At 42.2% G+C, this 15863-nt stretch overlaps 1 protein-coding gene across 2 annotated transcripts in view; it reads left to right on the forward strand.

Annotated features, from left to right (window-relative positions):
- The first annotated feature begins 2026 nt into the window (after positions 1–2026).
- Positions 2027–15863, forward strand: part of GPR39 (G protein-coupled receptor 39) — a 128172-nt gene continuing 114335 nt past the window's right edge. Inside the window, exons 1-2 of one of the 2 annotated variants that reach the window (XM_081008149.1) lie at positions 2027–2370; positions 2744–3619. In XM_081008149.1, the coding sequence (XP_080864275.1) occupies positions 2340–2370; positions 2744–3619 (907 nt within the window). In that variant the 5' untranslated portion in view covers positions 2027–2339. Of the gene's footprint in view, positions 2371–2403; positions 2547–2743; positions 3620–15863 lie in introns of those variants that run through there. The other variant, XM_081008150.1, reaches the window with a different exon arrangement.

A 15863-nucleotide genomic window follows, 5' to 3' on the forward strand; every position in this document is an offset into this window, starting at 1 on the left:
GAATCATTCTTAAACTGGACTGAGAGCCAGTGTGGTGTAGTGGTTAAGAGCGGTAGACTCATAATCTGGTGAACCGGGTTCGCATCTCCGCTCCTCCACATGTAGCAGCTGGGTGACCTTGGGCTAGTCACACTTCTTTGAAGTCTCTCAGCCCCACTCACCTCACAGAGGGTTTGTTGTGGGGGAGGAAGGGAACGGAGAATTTTAGCCGCTTTGAGACTCCTCTGGGTAGTGATAAAGCGGGATATCAAATCCAAACTCTTAATAAAGGTGGTTTTCCTTCTTGTAACCGGTCTCTTAAGAAGACAACACACCTTTCCCAATTGCTGTGGGGAAGAAGCTAGTAGAGGAAGTGATAAATTCACCCCATACCTCTCTCTTACTAGAAGACATGTTAATAATACAATCTGATTACATATGTTATCATACCGAGATTACAAAACTGGTGCTTTTTTATATAATTGGATAGGAAAGTATGTCTGTGGGGGAACCAACAAATTTCCCTGGGCCCTTATTTCCTCTCTTTCCTCAGCCCCTGGTAATGGGCAAATTTTAATTTGTTTCATATCCACAATTCAGCCATGCATATGTAATCTTTGTTCACACTTTTATAAAGTAAAATTAAGTGAAAGAAATTGGGCAATAATAGAAAGCTTGTCTGAGCAGAACAAATTTGAATTATCAAGCACAAGGAAGGAGGATTGGGGCAAGAGGGCTTGAAGCGGCACGGAGATTGGAGGAAAGAGGTTTTTCTCTGAAATAGGACTGCATGAATAATCAACTGGAGCAGGTGCTGATTTTTCGGCATCTTTTGTTCGTTAAGTTTTTGGGTGGGAAGATAACCACCTTGAATATGATGAGAACTGTTTAATAGCTATCTGTTGTTCCACTCTTGTGAAGAGCTAAAAAGCAAGCCCACCTTTTCTAATTATAACCATTTTTAGTCTGGAACTTGTTGCTTTGAGATTTTGTAGTAGATTGAGCCTAGTAGTCTGGAGAAAGTCCTCTGGAAGTGATTCTATTTAGCTGTGGAGTAGTCTGCACTGAAATGTGAAGGTATGCTAATCTATAAATATAAAACTCTGGAGGTTACCATGAGAGGTTCTTGGAAACAAAAAATATAGTGTGCATTAAATTCACTTCCCTCTAGGGCTCAGAGGAATAAGCATGGTTAGGACTGCTATCTATATGTATTTCTGTTATCTAGCAGGAAAAGAAGGAAATCTTAAAATAATGCTATTAAGGGTTTGTATGAAGAGTTTATCCCACATTACATTATGGGCAGACCCACACCCTACATTTGAATCACATTCAGCACACATTTAAAGCATGACCCACTCCAAAGAATCATGAGAACTGTAGCTTCCCCCTCATAGAGTTACACTTCCCAGAATCCTTATCAAACTACAGTTCCCAGGATTATTGGGCTTCAAACGTGCACTGAAAGTGCTTTAAATTTAACTTACCTGGGGGTAGGTCCCATTGAACTAAGTGGCACGTAGTTCTGAGCAGACATGTCTAGAATTGCACTGAGAGTATAAAATAATGGATTTTGGAAATTATTAGCCCAATTTATTAAATATGACTTCTGTTTAGAGAAGGCTCTTGACTTGCCTTGTAATTTGGGTTTAAAAGTTCTTGGGAGCAGGTGAGAGTTTCATAAGCCTATACGTCTTTTTTTTTGGGGGGGGGTTGCATGCTGTCTGTTGCAGGAAGCTTTTTGTACTTTTAGGCAGTTATGTATTCTAGAGCCCTGTGTTCTAAAGCAGCAATGGGATCAACCATCACAGCCCGGCAGAGTTCCTATTTTTCCTCTAGTCCCATGTTCATATGGCATTTGAAGCAATAATCGTTTCTTTTTCCTCTGCTCCTTGGTGACGTGAAAACCTGTACACTAATCTCCCATGTAGAAAAGACGAGGAAACGGAAAGCTGCAAAAACTTCCACCCACGTGAAGTGCTGTAAACAGAGGACATTGAGAAAGAGGGCAAAATCAAACACCCTAGCAGCCACGCCCTGCCTTTATTTAATTTATTTATTTTCCTTGTCTGGTTTCACTTCACAGTTGTTAAGAAGGAGTAGAGATCAGATTTCAGGGAGGGCAGAGGAAGCTAACTGGCTGGAACCAGGCTTGCCTTGTCCCTTTTTTTGGCCACCTTATCTTTTCAGTCACTAACCACATCCCACCCGGCTGTTCAGCTAGAAGTTAATGTTTGACGGAAGTGGTTGCCTGTCGGCCAGAGGGAAGTCTCGTCACTCAGAAGCTGGCGGGGCAAGGAACAGGGAGTGCCTGGAGAAAATCCGAAGGGCTTAGCGTTCCTTCCATCAGGGAGAATTGGATGCACCCTGAAGCGTGTGAGGAGGAAATAGGTACAGGACAGAAACAATACTTAGAAGAAAGAAGCATTTCCTTCGTGGTTCTTCTTCTTCTTTTTAAAGCGAATAATGGTTTGTCTCATCTCTTTCCTGGATTGACTAATCCACCAATGCGACTGGTGTGAGGTGCTGATTCAGAAAAAAAAGTTGTGTTGCCTGTTTGGGTGTAGGTGAGTCATTGCTATTACTTCACAGCTTCTACCTGTGTGAAATAAGCTTCCTAGAATGCAGTAGGCCTTGGCCTGTGAGTAAACTTGTAAGCTTTGTTAGGAAGGATGTTTGGATCAGTGACATGTTTTGACCCACCTTTTGTCTCTCTTTCCTCCATTGTGTGTGTGTGTGTGTGTGTGTGTGTGTGTGTGATTAGCTCTGCTCATGGAGCCAGGAAACAGCCAGCAGGATTGTTGGGATATAATTGATGAAACCCACATTAAAGAATTTGAAGTGGACCAATGGATCAAGATCACCCTAGCCCTTATCTACGTCGTCATCTTTGTGGCAGGCATTGTGGGCAACAGTGTCACCATCCGGACAACCAAACTGCTGCAGAAGAAGGGCTACTTGCAGAAAGAGGTCACAGACCACATGGTGAGCCTCGCATGCTCGGACCTGCTGGTCCTCTTGCTGGGGATGCCCGTGGAGTTCTTCAGTATGATCTGGACCCCTTTCTCCACCCCTCAAGGCAACCTCGCCTGCAAGCTCTACTGCTTCCTTTTTGAGGCCTGCAGCTATGCTACGGTACTGCATGTGGCCACTCTCAGCTTTGAAAGGTACATTGCCATCTGCCACCCTTTCAAGTTTAAAGCTGCTTCTGGGCCCTGCAAAGTGAGGATCCTCATTGCCTTTGTCTGGATTACATCTGTCCTTGTGGCCTTACCTCTTCTCTTTGCGATGGGCACAGAGTACCCATTGGAAGCCATCCAGGGCCACCGAGGACTGGTTCCCTGCAGCAAACCCAAACCCCGGCACCACATGCCTAACTTGATGCTAAATGTCACCATATGCACCAGCTTGTCGTCTCGATGGAAGGCCTTCCAGGCTGGTATCTTCACTGCTTTTATTGTGTATGTCGTGGTGTTGGTATCTGTGGCTTTTATGTGCCGGAATATGATGAAAGCCCTTATGATCCACAAACAAGGGACCTTAGCTGTGAGAGGGAAGAGAGAAAGCCAAAACCAGTACCTAAGGAAAAACGAGAATCCCGATGGCAGGAGTTCCAGGAAACAGACTATCCTCTTCCTAGGTAAGACCCTGTGTATGTACATGTGTGTGTGTGTGTGTGTTGGTAATGACTCTGCAGCTACAAAAGGAAAGACAAATGGCAGGGTGGAATTGATTCAGGATGAAATGATGGGAAAATGAGGTGGGTTTCATCTCCCTTTTAGTGTTTCACCATTCCCTATTCATTATGGAAATAATTCTGCTCAGCACAAAGCAAATGGCATAAATTGCATGGAACCTGTGCGGTGGTGATATTAAAGTAAGCATTAGTGCCTTCAGAATGTGCATTTGAGAGGAATGGTTTTCATTTCAGCTGCATTTCCCTTTTCTTTATGCACAGAACCAAGTAACTCAGCTTTTCAACAGGCTTCTCTACCCATCCTGTCCCACTTTCCCATCATCACTTAAAGAAAGCACTTTTGATTTAAATATTTCAATTTTAAAGCTAAATGCTTATCTTGTGTAGTGTTATAATTTTTGTCTCGTTTGAATTAAGCGGGGGATCCTAAAATTCAATTTGCTTTTACTAGTCATGCTGCTTGATAACATCTTATCCCCCATTTTTAGATAAATGAAACTAGTTTTTTTTATTTTTATAGGCAAAGTGGGGGAGATGTATGGAATGGGGTTCAAGGAAAGGAAGCTTTTTACATGTTGATCTTGCCGGAAAGAATGAGGAGCCCTTTGCAAATCACAACCTTAAGCTGCAATCGGAAATCCTTTACCTGGCGAAAGTCCCACTAGCATCACTAAGAATTATTTCTGAACAAATAGGTTCAGGACTGGAGTGCTGATTAAAAGACTTTGTTTTTAAACTGTTCCAAAAAAACCCAAAAACAAACAAACAAGCAGAAACAAATAATGAGCCTTGCAAGCTCCAAATGCTACTCAAATATGTTCATTCGGAAAGCTTAAACCTGAGATTTGGGTTGTTGCCAGGGCCACTTTCATTTACTGTAGCCCTGCTCATGTGCCTTTAACAGAATCCCTGGTAACTGAAACTGTCCTGGCAAAGATTAGAGTCTGGCTCATGATGATGCCCAGCCCACCAGATCCCACTCCACCCTCTGGGCTGGCATGGAGGTGGCAGTTGTGGAGACACTGGTTTTCAGACATGTGGACTCTCCAGACTACTTCCAAGAATGAGCAGCCTTTCCTTGGGCACTATGATTCCTGCCTCTTTTGCCTCTTTACAAGACTGTTAGCCTGAGTCAGTCACATGCCTGGCAGCAGCCATTCATATTCTCAAGGAGGTTGTCACTAAATGTGAAGACAGTGGCATGCCATAAGAAACCTTCAGATGCTGAAGTTGCCATTAAAGGTATGAGAGCAGGGGCTCTTAAAAAGTTGGAAGCCTTTCTTTCAACTTATTTGTTTTTGCTAGGCCTTGATCACTTTAAGCCAGCCAGATAGTTGCCTTTCTCGGAATTTCCCCTCCCTGCACCTAGAGCTTATTAAAAGACCAATAACTTGGGAATTATGTTTGATTCTGATCTCTCTTGCCACATTTTTCAGACTAAATCTAATCAAGTTGTCATCTCACCATCTTGAGAATCTTTCCAGGCTGTGATCCATGTAGTCTCAGCATCTTGTTGAGAGCTCTTAGATGTGATTTTCATCATGTTCTGCTTGAATTGCTGCAATTCCTCGTTTTCACTGGCCTGCTTTGTACGGTGCTAGCACTACAATAAACGAATCAGCTAACATACCAAACCAGAGTGCACAACCAAACCAGAGGAGATTTTAAAATTGTTTTTCTAGAGGTCCACTACATTGGGGGGGGGGTAAAGGGTGTGATAAAGGGGGCACAAATTACATAGATTACATAGATTAATAACTGTGTCCTCTGCTTTTTTTTAGTTCCTTGCTCTTTTGCTATGATCTGTGAAAAGCCCCTGCTCGTTTCTTGTCTAAGAATGAATTTTCCAACCAAAAATCCCAGATGCAGTAAATGTCAGTGCTGGCTCTATTTAAAAAATAGATTGTATTGGAGAGGCCCTGATAAGTTTTGAACTGTAGCAAGGGCTAGTAATCTACCATCAGTTTGGGAGAAGTGTGCAGTCAACAGAGGTATGTTCAGACGAAAAAAGAAGCCAGGTTTGTGTGTGAGAGAGAAAAATATGGGATGAGAGAGTGGCGAATATATAATCAAGTTTGCTTTATTGTGGCCTTTTGTTTTATTTAATAAGTATATTTCTAGTCCATATTCATGGTTGTGCAAAGACGATAGGATTTATGATGGAAATATGTGCTACACCAAACAGGCTGGTTCAGGTATAGTGACTGATGAAAAATGCCATACTACTTGTTGCCGTTTTCATTATTAAAGCTAAGAAGAAGAATGCACTCCACATATATTATATTAGTAAGCCTTGTGAGGAAGGTCAGTATTGTTTTCTTCATAGGTAAGATCTGCATTGGGAGAGAAACAACTAGGAAATAAAGGCTTGCCTAAAGTCCATCTAAGGGACGCAGGTGGCGCTCTGGGTTAAACCACAGAGCCTAGGGCTTGCTGATCAGAGGTCGGCGGTTCGAATCCCCGCAACGGGGTGAGCTCCCGTTGCTCGGTCCCAGCTCCTGCCAGCCTAGCAGTTCGAAAGCACGTGCAAGTAGATAAATAGGTACATCTCCGGCTGGAAGGTAAACAGCGTTTCCGTGCGCTGCTCTGCTTCCCCAGAAGCGGTTTAGTCATGCTGGCCACATGATCCGGAAGCTGTACGGCGGCTCCCTCGGCCAGTAAAGCGAGATGAGCGCCGCAACCCCAGAGTCGGTCACGACTGGACCTAATAGTCAGGGGTCCCTTTACCTTTAAAGTGCATCTGGTCAGTTCTTGGTGGCTGGCATGATGTGAACAACAGAAGACTTGAGTTTCTAAGCCATAATGCTATACTCACACTGGCTTAGTTTTTCTTACTTGCAGCACCTTTACACATGATTCCAGTTTAGTACTACAAAGTTAAACCAGGCCTGGAAAGAAGGGCCATTTCAAAAACCCAAGTGTGATTTCATTGTGGTTTTTGGTTCAACACTTAGCTCTTTTTATGTGCTTTCTGGTTATTGTTTTTCACCTTAACCTTTTCTAGTGTTTCCATATACTATCAGGATGCTGTGTACTTGGATGAGTCATATGATTTGCTTTCGCACCTGGGTTGGTTTGTCTGTTCTTTTGGTGAGCAACATCACTGTGACTAGATGTGCTACAGCCTTTGAACATTATTTCGTCACCTTCCCAGGTGACGGTACCACAATGCACTTCATGGGAATTTAACAACTGGAAGTTAATCTGTGGGTCGCTACAATGGGCCATATTCTAGGAACTGTTACCTTCCTGTCTGTCAGGCCATGCTCTTTTCCCTGCCTGCATTTTCACAGACATTCAGAAATATCCACATACTTTAACAGGACAGAGCATAGGGACTTCAGTTTTGTCTCTCTTATCTTCCATAGTATAAAGCAGGGGTGGGGAGACAGCAAATCCAGATTGATTGGAAAATCTCTGGGTGATTTGTCATCGATGGCAAAAGATTTTTGACTCTCAATTGTTTACCAATAGCAGCAATGAAATAATGCCCCTCTCCCACAGATTATATACTTTTGAAGTAGAAAAAAAAAAGCGTAGGATAGCCTAAGTCGATTTTTGTGTGAAGGAACTCTGCGCTACATTCAGTTCTGATCCTGAAAACAGTTCTGGGCTTAGAATTCTTTAATTCTAAGCACATGTATTTTGCATCTGGTTGATCTCAGGGTTCTAGTAAACCCTGGCCAGGGTAAGGTTGCATTACCACGCCTACCATGTGGTTGTGACGAAAAAGCATATTTCTCCGCCATTGATGCATCTACAAGTGGTGAATGGGCTTTGTCATCTGTGCAAGAGAGCATTGTTCTGCCACCCTTGGCTGTAACAAATTTGCAAAGCACTTAGAGGGGGGGAAATGGTCTTGAATCCAAACAGAGTTGGATGCCACATTTAGAGCAAGTCTACTGGCAGCATAGAGAGCATTGTCTGTTCCATCTGTATTGGATTAATTTTGATTATTGTGACCAAAGGATGTGGACACGCTGCTTTAAGGAGTGCATCTGGCCACCTGCTCCCTCGATCGCCACCCATCTTGACTTGGACAGGATGTACCTGAACTAGAACTAGTTCCTTTTTAAAGTGAACTTTCCAAGGACTGAGTCTACCCACCACTGGCATACAGAACATAAGATTTTTTGAAAGATTCTAATATCTGAAAATACGATAATGTAATTTTGTCAAAAGTCAGGAATGACCCCCTTTTCTGTAAGATGAAGACAGGGCTTCAAATTTCTTCAATATGAAGACCCTGTTATCTGTTGCTATCCTCATATGCTACAGCACTATTAGCATGTGTAATCTTTCCTTGGACCTATCAATACACCGAGTTCTCAAGGTATATTTGTTTTTCTTTGTTTGAAAAACTTTTGTTCAAAGAAGAAGAAAAAAGCCATTCTGTAACTTCTAGTGATAATTTTGTCTGCAAGCAGATTTGCATTAATGCCTACAAGTGTCTATTGAGGGGGGGGGGGAAGGGTGTTTGGTGTTCTCTTCCCTGACTTCTGTGCTGTATTTCAAATGACTCTCTTAATATGAGTCTCACTAATTAACTTTGGTTAGAAAATAAATTAATGAACAGAAGACAGAAACCATGGCCTGCATCCATGAGAATAATACATTTTGAAGTGGTGGCTTTCATAAGAATTATGCTTTAGGGTGCTTTTAACCCAGGCAGAACGAACAGATATATTGTTTACAAATTGCTGAATTTAAACATTGTGATGTAGCAGGCCTGTTTGAATTTCATTTAACAGATGGGTCAAATTAAAACAAATATTTGCTCATTCCAAATGTATTTCACATTTAATGTGAAATGTAAATGACAACACGGAGCAAGATGTGTTGAAGAGTCTAGCAGTAATAAAAGCAATTTAGAGTCTCTCTCCTCTAGTTGTTAAAAGTGATAACTTCTATAAAGCAGAAATTAAATTCATAAATCTAGTACTCAAGAAGGAAGAGGGTAAGTTGAAAAACAAGTGGTTTTAGTGCTATGCTTTGGTGCAATGTTTGAAAAATAATGAAAACAAATTGAAAACATTTTAGTATGTGTGTGCGGGCGCGCATGCACGCATATGTGAGGAAATGTTTTCTATATGATATTTAGAATCTGCCCAAGAACAAGAACATAAAAATGGCAGGCAAGGGTATAAATAAGCTTGGTGAAAAAATTATAAAGTGGATATTGTAATGTATGGGAGAAACTTGTAAGGCTAAAATTTGGTGTAGTCTCTCCTACAACATTTGCCCCATAATTTCTACAGTTTTGCAGTACCCTTTTCTCATTAAATTAGTGGTCTCAAACTGAGACAGGCTTACTGTGGGAGGAGAGAGTCTTACAGCAAAGCCATAGGCACACTTCATTTAAAAGCAGTTAAAACCTAGTATTCTGGCCGAACAAAATGGCTGTGAGGCATGGAAGGGACACAGTAGCCTGGTTTACACATAACACTAAATCATTGTTATACTAGCCATGATTTACACATTATTTGCCCCTTAGATAATCAAATAAAACAAATCATAGTTTGTTTCTCTGAAGTTTGGTATGTATTACAGCTCCTTTTATCTTGTGCATTGGTAGTTTCATTAGCATGGTTAAACAAACTATGGTTAAGGAAAGGTGCTGAGTTCACACAAAACACCAAGCCATAGTTAAATCAAAGCAAGGTTTGTAAGCCAAACAACAAACCATGGCTTCAGATCATGTTTTTTGGGAGGGCAGTAAAGAAACTATAGCTGCCCAGCAGGATTCACATATAGCACTAGGACATGATTTAGAAAACCATAATGTATTAAACCATGATTTAATGTTCTGTGAGAACCTGCCAGTGAACATATGGGAGATTCTGGCCGCAAGAGGTCTTCCTGTTCATTGTATTGCTGGTTTTAGGCAGAGTTTGAGGACCACTTTACATGTTTCATTAAAACCTGGAGTGTATCTGTAGTGCTGGGGAGGAGAGAGTGCTAATGCTTTTGTTTTCCTTCACTCCATTTTCCCATCTTAAATCTGAAGAAAGAGCTGTTATCGGGGTATGGGGGTGGGCTCAGGAAGGCAGAGTAAATATAGAGGGGTTTTAAAAGGTTGAGAAACAATTGAAGCTAATAAGTGATTATGAGAGAAATAAGCCTTTTTACTGCACAAAGAAGCTAGCTGAGTTATTCTCCCCTTGACATCTAGCTATGTATGACATCCCTGGAGCAAGTGACTGACATATGCCCTTGCCTTGGGCATGCTAGTGTTTTGTGCACATAATCTTAGGATACATCAGCACCATCATATTTTACATGATTTGTGCTGGTAAATATTGTATAAGGTTTGTACAGTCCTGTCCATATATGTCACTGTGGGCCTCTCAGCTCTGGACCTTTGACACAGATAGTGGTATTTCATGAAGTCAGTGCAAATCTTACTATGATGGTCATTAGCACAAGCAGTGTTTTATTCCGATGCTTGCTCAGGAAATGTGTCTTTAAATATGACAGTGAACCTAACCATTTGCAAGGAATTTCCAAACCTGAGTGCTGAAGTGGGTAGCTAGGGGAACTGCTTCTTAGGATTATTCTGTTCAGTGGACAGTGCTGTCAATGACAGGGGCATGGTGCAACTTTTGGCTTCAAAGGAGGTGGAAAGAAGGGGGGAAATTGCAGTGGGACTTGAAAGAAGGCAAGCAAGGACATTGAAAGAGAAGAGAAGCCGATTATTACCTTCTGTTTGAACACTGGAGGAGTGATGGTCTAATGTTCAAACAAGCCAAGCACAAGCTCAGGGAAGAAGAGGGGGGAAAAGAGTGAGACTCAGAAGGGGATGGAGGCATCCAGGACCTCAAGCGTGAGAAGGGAGAGATTCAGGGGAGAAGGGAATCCTGGGGAGGGAAACCATGAACTTTCTTTCCATTCTGACTTGGAGGATAACAAGAAATAGGGATGGTATGTCATCAGCATATTGTTAGCACCTTACTCCAGATCCTCTGCTAACGTCTTCTAGTGGGTTCATGGGAATATTAAACACCACAGGGATGTTTAACAGAAGCTTGTAGTAGTTGCACTGCCCATACTCTGTTGGTCATCTGGCCTCAGAAGTGGCTGACAGGGAGGGTGGGTGCTTACTTGGTGCCTACACTGGTATTGAGTAGGTCAGGGAAGTGATGACGCCGCTCCTCACCAGCCATTCCTGTCTGACCTACCTAATTGTCTAAAGGTCCCCAGAAAACCAGGGAGCATCATGGGGTCATGAATGCTATCTGTCTCTCTTCATCTCACCATTCCATAGTGAAACCAGGTCCCTGACAGAACCCCCAGCCTTCTCACCCAGGACATGGGCCATTATAACTTAATTCAGCAAAAGTTCAGCAAGGGTTGGTTTGATTGGAACTAGATGGAAGTGGTAACAGCAGTCACGAAATTAAAAGACGTCTGCTTCTTGGGAGAAAAGCAATGACAAACCTAGACAGCATCTTAAAAAGCAGAGTCATCAGCTTGCCAACAAAGGTCCGTATAGTTAAAGCTATGGTTTTCCCAGTAGTGATGTGTGGAAGTGAGAGCTGAACCATAAAGAAGGCTGATCGCCAAAGAATTGATGCTTTTGAATTATGGTGCTGGAGGAGACTCTTAAGAGTCCCATGGACTGCAAGAAGATCAAACCTATCCATTCTGAAGGAAATCAGCCCTGAGTGCTCACTGGAAGGACAGATCGTGAAGCTGAGGCTCTAATACTTTGGCCACCTCATGAGAAGAGAAGACTCCGTGGAAAAGACCCTGATGCTGGGAAAGATTGAGGGCACAAGGAGAAGGGGACGACAGAAGACAAGATGGCTGGACAGTGTTCTCGAAGCTACCAGCATGAGTTTGACCAAACTGAGGGAGGCAGTGGAAGACAGGAGTGCCTGGCGTGCTCTGGTCCATGGGGCATGAAGAGTCGGAGACGACTAAACGACTAAACAACAAAACAACAACAACAAGATGGAAGTGGAGTGTTTACATGCTAGCTGACTAGTGGAAAGGGATTACCTCCTTGTCCATGTCAGTAGAGTAAGAGACTATTAAATTTGCCCTGTGCAAACTAAATCCTTACTTGCTTGCCTATCCAGACCAAAATGGACTCTTTTGGAGCCAGGGTGCTAGGAAACACATCAAATGGCAGTGGAATTTTGCTCTCCCGACCACTGCTCAAATGTCTGGCTAACTCCTTTCATTTCTGTCTTTGTCTGGTCTTCTCTCTCTTTTTGAGAATGTATTGATTAATTTCTTCTTAACTTAAAAAACCCCAAAACCTTTCAGCATTTCATGTAGCTGCTGCCTCACAGAAACAGTTTTCAAGAACCCAAATTTATTAAAAACACCGACACCTGTGTGAAGTCAGAAGTTTTCCGCAGAAAGACATCTGTCTGTATAGAAATATTTAGTGTGGTTATAAACCAAACTCTTGACCCCATCCACAATAAGAGAAAGTGCTGTAAATTTTGCAATGTGGAAAGTACATGGTACATGCTCTGACCAAAGAAGTGAATTGGGAAACCAAAAGTTAAAATTGCTACAGAGGTGGATGCTGCTTAGATCTAAATTTCCTTTAGTAAGGCTGCTTTTAAGTACACCAACAAAAGAAGGTTTGGCATTGTTGATTGCTTTAACAAAATACTGAAATATGTAACTTATTTGTGAAGGAGCAATAAGGTGTTTCACATGTGGGCCTGAAGCTAGCAAGAGGGATCAAAAACATCAGGTTAAGTATCACAGATGACAGGTTTTGGTTCTTCATACTGGTGCATGTAATACTTTTTGGCAGTAAACCACATACTGTACAGTGATTGTCACAGTGTGGTTGTATGGGAGAAGGGAAGGAATGCCAGATGGGGAACTAAAAAGAGTCGTCGTTGCACAAAGTGCATGCTGAAAGAGAGTGCTGTGGTATATTTTAGTCTATGGTAAATACAGTTTTGTACTTGTGGCTTTCCTCTGTGTTGCTGAGAATCCGGAGGCCAGCAGAGTGTAAAGGGAAACTGTGTGTGTGCTAAATATATTTGCCTGGAACGAAGACTCACAGCTTTTGGTAAAACCAGTTTCCATTTTTTTAATCATTATTATAGTGCAGGCTTGCAAACCATTACTCCAGTTGCCTGCTCCATTTGCTTGCCTCTTTCCCTCTGATTCCATGACAACTACTACTGCTCTATTGGACCAAATGGGACCTCCCCTGCAATACAGATGTGCCCCCCCGATCCCCAGACCACAGCAGTGGGGAAAGGGTCAAAGTCTTCCCCAAGTCACAGTTACAGTCCAAATTGTAGGCTTGCCCTGAGTTGCCCATCCCTTTGGTCAGACTTCCACTGTGTGGTTGGGAAGGAGGAGAAAGTAAGAAAATGACCTTTTCCACCAGTAGGAGACGCATGATTTGGCAGCAGAAATGACCATGAAATCTCTCTTATTCCATCCTGGCTTCATTCTTTGCTTTTGAGGCAGGAAGGTGGTAGCTGGTGTCCACCTGCTCTCTTTCTCATTCTCTCTTGCTACTCAGGTGTTTGAATGGCAAAAGGCAAGGCTTTTCATAGTATAATTGCATAGCAAGGATTAAACACACATACAAAGCAGACAATCATTCATTCATTTGCACAGACTTTAACAGGACTTGAGTAACATTTTCCTCTCCAAGGCTGAGAGCTGTTGTCTGTCGTTGCCATGAAACTCCCTCAGTAGTGCATACGTCTGCATTTTAAGAAAAACTTGTTTGAAAATACAAGACATTCACTCCAAACATAATAATTCCCCAGCTCCACAAGTAGTCATGAAACACAGTCTGACTCTATTCTAGTTCTTCAAAAAGAAACCTGCAGAAAATTATTATTCAGTAACATTGGGAAGTGTGTGCTAATTGTTTTGCAGCTGAGACTTTAACTTGACAGAATGGGCTACTTTCACATCTCAGTTGGGTTGAGACATTTGGTTTGGGCCTCAGATCATATCCCTCCTAGTGGTGCTGCAATAAAACTGCTAGCACATTTGCAAAGCTAAGTAGGGTCTGGTATGGTTTCAAATTGGACAGGGGACTGTGTGTTGAGACTAGATGATCCGGGGGGGGGGGGTCCCTTCCAACTCTACAGTTCTATGAGGCGTAGAGAAGGGAATATATGTTGGTACTTGGCACAGAAGCTTATTTGTTGTGCCTGTGACTAAAGTTCTGTTCCATCTCCCCAGGTGAGCTTGGTGGCCTTCCATGAGCATGGTCGTTACGGTTGTGGCCACTCAGTTCTGCAACATTCTTCCTTTATCCAAACATCACAGTCTATCTCTTTGACCTTCCGAAACTGAAGATGTCTCTTGGGTTAGCTTCTAATATGGGTTGATGCTGATGGCATTTAGTGATATTGTTCTGCTCCTTTAGCTCTATAAATTCTAGTGATAACTTTAGATTTTTACATTTGTAAACCATTTTAAGAGACCAGACTATAAATATTTCAAGTGAAATAAAAATAAGCAGATTTCTTTTTTAAGAAAAATAGTCTTTAAAAAGGTTTCTTCAATAAACAAGTTGTCTCTAGAGAACAATGGTGATAGAATTTGATTGTGAGTGCTTTAAAAATGGTTTATAGTGTTCTACAAAAATAATTTGCGCTGAAAATGAAAACAACATTTTCCTGCCGTGGCAGCTGTTAAAATAGCAGTTGTGGTATGCGAATGTCTCAAGTGCTCTCTGTGAAAAATATGTTGGACTTCAACACAACGAAGTATCCAGTTTTCAAAATTAAGCAGCCTTTAGTGGATTCTGCCCATACAGACAGAAGTTGTGATGAATAGGTGAAGTGTCTCCTCCCTATGAACAGGCAGCCTGTTACCACATTAAGGGAGTTAACTAATGTTACGATGTACTTTTTAGAATTAGGCTATGTGCGCATTACTGCAGCTAGGTTGCTCTTTTTCTCTGTTCAGACCAAAGCTGGTTTGTGGGGAAGTGCATCAAACTGCAGTATTTCATAAGAAGCAACAGGATAGATGCTGATTTTGGCTAATGCCGTGCGCATACTGCTTCCCAAAGCAGAGGTGGGGGTGCACCAGATGGGAATGTGTACACAGCCACTGTGAAAGCTGCCACAATGTTATTTAAGCATTCCTCACGAGGTGGGTGGGTGGGGGTGTTAGTTGTATAAGCACAAGGGCCAGCAGATGGCACTGAGCAAGGAGGTCAGAGGTCGCAAATATGAAAATAGAGTTAGCTATGTTTTAGTGTCCTGGTTTTCTGCTAATCCTACACTTATGTGCATGCAAACTGTACATGTGTAGACTCTTGTAAGGAAGTCTTGCACACAGCTGCCTTGTGAGGCAAGCCAGTTGTGCACACATCTATCTTTTGACTAGGTTTCTGCCACAACTTCTCTTTTCCCTCGCAAGGAGGAGGGAAGGACAGATCTGCGAGCAAGCATCTGTCTGGGCGAGGTAGCTACCATATTTATTACATTCTAGCTTGGGTGGTCTTGATAGACAGCCTGTCATTTGCCAATCAACTGAGTTTCATGTAGCCAGGAAGGCACTCATAACACCTTTTTGAGCCAGGAGATGAGACTGGAAAGGTGTTAATTAAAAAGGATATTGCTTGGGCTGTCCTTAGTGGACTTGACACATCAAAGGAGTTTTTAGATTTTGTACTGGAAAATAATGTAAAAAATGGGTAAAAGGATTAAAACTAAAATCGCCAGTACGATAAATTCTGTTATACAAGTCCATGGTGTGTCCACACTTGGAATACTGTTGCTTTATCTCAAAAAGGATATTGTAGAGCTGGAAAAGGACAGCCAACATTATCAAAGTGTTGTTGCAATTCCTCTATGAGGAAATATTGCAATATTTGGGGCCTTTTAATTTTAGAAAATAGGCAATTAAGGGAGGGTCATGGTATACAGGTGTATAAAAATATTTGCGTACCCAGGCACTCTGAGCTCACCACCTATTGAAGCTGTGTTTGTGGAAGCTGAAAAGACCACAGTACAGTGTTTTCAGTTCAAATCAGGTCACAACTTTATTTACAGATGAAAGTGAGTTTGGCTTAGACATTGGGTATCACCTGTTACAACCAGCCCACCTGCTACAAGATTTTGCTGGGGGTCAGTCCTGCTTTGGGGCTGACTTAAGACATACATCAAATGGGTGCAACCTCAACAGGATTGCCACTTTAGAAGATACTATGGCCCTCAGTCCCTGCCTGGAC

The sequence above is a fragment of the Podarcis pityusensis genome (assembly GCF_964106645.2).
Source record: "Podarcis pityusensis genome assembly, chromosome: 1".
In the NCBI taxonomy this organism is placed as follows: domain Eukaryota; kingdom Metazoa; phylum Chordata; class Lepidosauria; order Squamata; family Lacertidae; genus Podarcis; species Podarcis pityusensis.